Source organism: Condylura cristata, unplaced genomic scaffold (genome assembly GCF_000260355.1).
Source record: "Condylura cristata isolate star-nosed mole 26May11 unplaced genomic scaffold, ConCri1.0 scaffold00052, whole genome shotgun sequence".
Taxonomy (NCBI): Eukaryota; Metazoa; Chordata; class Mammalia; order Eulipotyphla; family Talpidae; genus Condylura; species Condylura cristata.
In genome coordinates this window covers 1,849,612-1,853,989 of record NW_004567153.1, presented here as the reverse complement: position 1 = coordinate 1,853,989, position 4,378 = coordinate 1,849,612, and the positions used below count along the sequence as shown (strand labels likewise).

Sequence of the window (4,378 nt, the reverse complement as noted above, 5' to 3'; positions counted from 1 at the left end):
GTCCAGAAAAAGCAAACCAGAGATGACCAGGAGACATGTCTGTGTTTCTGAAAACAAAGGGAGCCAAACACATGGAGGACAGGGTGTCCTCTCCATCTGCCCCTGCCCACCCTCCACAAACCTATTCTTCCTCAAATGTCTTTACTTAGGTCCCTAGTCACCCCAGTCTCCTCCTCACCCTGAGCATGGAATCGCTCTGGAGATCTTCAGCTCCCACCTCCTCACCCTCATCCACCTAGCCCTGCTCTGGTCCCTTCCTCCTCCAGGGGCCATCACACCTGGCCCCAGGGTCTCCTTGCCTGTCCCCAGAGGCCTCCCTGATTCTTGGCCTTTCTTCTCTCTCTTACCTTTGCCCAGCGCCACCACCAGGTACGTCGGTCTTCGGTGCAGCTCTTACCTTACGTTGTGAAGATGAGCGGAAAGAACCAGCATGTGGCTCTCCCACCTGCTCCCCCAACCCTCCTGGACACCATGTGACTGAGAATGTTCTAGATAGATGCTACCTTGCTGGCAGAACCACAAATAACTCATGTGAGCAAGAAGTAGCCCCTGGTGGTTGCAAGACCCTAAGATTTTGAGGGCGACTCACCAGAGCACAGTCTGACTTCTGCTGAAGAATTCACTCCGGTCCTGGGGGTCTCAGAACGGACACTTCACGGGTGGCCATGGTGTCATGGTGTCATGTGGTGTTCTGTGGTGTCATGGTGGCAGCCAAACGGCCAGTGAAGGGACTTTAGAATGACCCGGCATGAAACTGGTAGAATCCGGCAAAGCTATTGGCTTTTCACCTCTTGCTTCAGATTCCAGAAAATTGCCTAGAGGATTGCAAACCATGTGCATCTTGCTTCTCTGTTGGCTTGGTGAAGGGACTTGGCCGGATCCAGTGACTGTTTGTTAAAAGCCACGTCACTGGTCACTACTCGTGCTGAGAGAATAACAAGCCAGACGGAAAGAAAGGTTACGAGGCGATGTCTTATCACGCTGAAGTGGGTTACATTCTGTGCTCAGGGAAAAGCCCTGCACAGTAGCTCTGTGGCCTCATAAACAGCCCAGTTCTGGGAATGTTTCTATGGCTGCAGCTTGCAAAGTTCTTTCCTTGAAGCAACTCAGAGCCTGTTGCAAATTAAATTAGAAAGTACACACAGGTCGGCATGAAAGCAGCCCAGGTTTTTGTGCTGTGTTGGTACGATCATAGAATACGCCGTTTTACAGAGTCCATTTCTTTAAACCAGGTGGTAGGAAGCGTGCGAGCACATACATTTACTTCTAGAATACTCCATCCCAACTTCTTCCTGGAGATAGCAGCTTATAAGTTGCCATATTTTCAGAGAATGCAAGAGCGGTGGCCACGGAGCAGCCCTGCTTCCTCTGATTTCCTCAAAATGCACATAGCTACGCGAAGAAGAATGAAGTGAAGCCCAGTGGTCAGGATAAAAAAAAAAAAAAAAAGTAGTTTTTCTTACTTTGAATTTACCATCACCAAGGTGGTCCGAGGCTGCCATGAATGGTTCTAAGCTAGAAGAGAAAGAAGAAAACAATTTTTAGCATCAGGAGAATGTTCGGGATGGGGGTTGCTGCCAGCCTCCATTTCAGTGATGAGAAGGAGGACAGGGAGACGACAGCTACTCAGACTGACTTAGCCAGCAGGTGACACAGGGGACTTCCCAGACATCCCCAGACTGCCAGGCCCTCTGAGGCTGTGGAGGGTGGAATCTGAAGTGATGGCAACAGGAGAAGGCGCTCCCTGAACTCTGGGGAAAGAGCACTGATTCTACAGTGGCCTTGCAGGAGACATCTGGGCCTCTTTGGAGGAATATGGCCGCCATGTCCCCCAGGCAGGACTGGCTGGAAGACCAAGGAGGGAAATTCTATGATACATCCCCAGAAGTTGAAGGGGCAGAGCATAAAGGAGCCTAGTCCAACTTGCTGAATACTTGGCATGAGCCAGGTATCCGTCTGCTCAGCTCATTTTATTACCATCTGTGCTAAGAGGTAGAGACCCAGTGCTCTTGTACACGGCCAGGTACTTTGGTTAAACAGTTCACCCAAGACCTCACTGACTGAAACCAGGTCTAGCTGACCCTCTCACGCACATCTTGGTCAATAAAAGCATATAAAAATAATCCTATAACGCAGTAACATCGCATTGTGGATAGTACATAACACAATATTATAGTGTTATGCGCAAAGTGCTACACAGTATATATGTCATAATATATACTGGTTTTTATAATTACATAAGGATGCCATGGATGTAAAATAATACAGTCGTTTAAGAGGCCATGGCCTCAAGAAGTAATTAACGCTGCATGCCAATGGGCATTCGTGGGGGTATTTATGTGTACTACGTCATAACAACAAAACAATTTTAGCATTTCCCTGATTTTTCTAAGTCTCTAAACATGATGGCCCTTTAAACGTGCCCGAGAACATCGCCGCAGTATTTCAACCAATGACAGTGGCCGCCCCTTTAAAGAATGACTTGGTTACAAACGAGTTTTATCCAAAAAGAGATTTGATTAAGTTATTTTTTGTGTCCAATGTGGGTTTTCAAAAATATTTTCTTGCCTGTGGTTGTATAACGTTAAGAGGTTGCTTTTTAGAATATCAAAATTAGGTAAATTCCACTTTTCTTACACTCTCTTCACAACACGTGTGAAGTGAAAAATTGATGTCCTCTGTTCAGACCCAGCAATTCACTCAGCAAATTCAACGCCTGGATAACGCACTGAGATCTACGCTCTCCGGATCAGATGGTCAGCTTTTGACAAGAACAGATATTGAATTAACTGACTTCCTATTGGCTTTAACTTTCTGAACAAGTTGTGACCTTTGAGGACAGATGCCGAGTCTTGCACCGGGAAATTCTCTGATTTTTTTCAAGTGTGTGTGGGGGAGACAAAACTTTTGTTATTTTTCTGTTCATCAATGACTAAGAGGTAAAAGTCTCAGGTGAAGAACTGGCAGTAACTATCTGCCCCTGTTCACCTCCTCCCTCCCCCCCCACCCCCAGGGTGAGGGGGACATCAAGAGTTTTGTTGGTTAAAACACGGAATGATTCTTTGTATTCACCTCATTATTCTAAAAATCACTTCTGGTAGGTGAACAGGACACTTGAGTGAACCAGAAGATGGCGTTGAAGATTAGCAATCCCTCTTAAAACCCGAAAACCCTCCAAAGTGGTTGTCAAGTCTCAGCGAGTTTCGTACAATGACTGTTGTTTTGAACTTCTAAAAGTGGCCGGTGAGGAAAATGTTGAAACCAGCTAAGCCCGCTGCTGAACACGTGTACGAAAGTGTGAGAAGCTGTAGTTTTGCCATTTTGGTTCTTAGCAACCCCCTTCCCTTCGGTGCTGTCGGTGAGCACTTAGGGGAAAGGAACTCGGCGATTAACAGCATTGCAACTTGAAGGCGGCAACCTCGGTCACAACAAAGCGCTCTTAGAATAGTTCCTGATCAGCAGCAGGTGCTCAACAATACCTGAATGAATGAATCTAAGAAAGGAAGAAAAACGGGTGCTGCAGAATTTTCTCTGAATAAAGCTGCTGTTTGTCACCCGGCCCCTCATCATGGAAAACTTCACTTGGGTGAAATAAAGGCATGGCATCCTGTTAGCTTCTCAGAAAGTCTGTTAGTTTGAGGAAAGTCTGTTAGTTATCGGTGCCTCACTGCCTGTTTTTCGCTCTAACCCAAACTTAACTTTTTCACTGGGGAGACACTGACCCACCAGATAAGATTCAAAGAAAAACTGAGAAACAAGTGAAATCAAAAGCTTTTCAAAACTTGCATGTGGACCTCGGAGGTGGTGATCTGAAATCACACAGAAACTGTGACCGGATGGTTTTACCTGAAATTGCCAGCACACACGGCCTGGGCATCCAAGAGCCCTGGTGAGAGCTCCGAGCGGAGGGCGGACAGCTCGTTCTGCTGTCCAGGCGGGACTGAGCCGCCTGCAGGTGTCCACTCTGGCGAGCAGGCGCCACGTCAAGGTGCCGCCGCGGTCCAAGGTGAGCCGAAATCCAGAAGCAATCGAGCTCTGGCAACCTGGGGACCCGCCCCCCTCTGTCGCGTGGCCGCCTGCAAACTTGGGGGCCAGCACTGAGCCCTGCCTCAGCGCCCAGCGCGCTGCCAGTGAGCCTGTGGACCCCAGTTCATGGTGAGGTTCAGGGGATCTGGGCCATTTCCTCTCTCTCTCTCTCAGCGACTGTATCACCTTCTCCAAAAACCGGCCAGGGGTGGCAGGTGGCATGGGGGTGCCCAGCGCGCCCTCTGGTCTCGGATGGGGCAATTCCTCCCTGTGCAGCTGGCCCGCAAGCCCGGTCCCCCGCGCCGGTTCCCGCTCCTCGCGCCCCCACTTCCCCGCCTGACCGCAGCGCCCC

At 49.0% G+C, this 4,378-nt stretch overlaps 1 protein-coding gene across 1 annotated transcript in view; it reads left to right on the top strand.

Moving 5' to 3' along the window:
• The first annotated feature begins 3,836 nt into the window (after positions 1-3,836).
• Positions 3,837-4,378, top strand: part of IRF4 (interferon regulatory factor 4) — a 15,309-nt gene continuing 14,767 nt past the window's right edge. The window contains exons 1-3 of the mRNA XM_012734286.1: positions 3,837-3,889; positions 3,976-4,155; positions 4,201-4,252. Coding sequence (XP_012589740.1) covers positions 3,837-3,889; positions 3,976-4,155; positions 4,201-4,252 — 285 coding nt within the window. The remainder of the gene's footprint in view (positions 3,890-3,975; positions 4,156-4,200; positions 4,253-4,378) is intronic.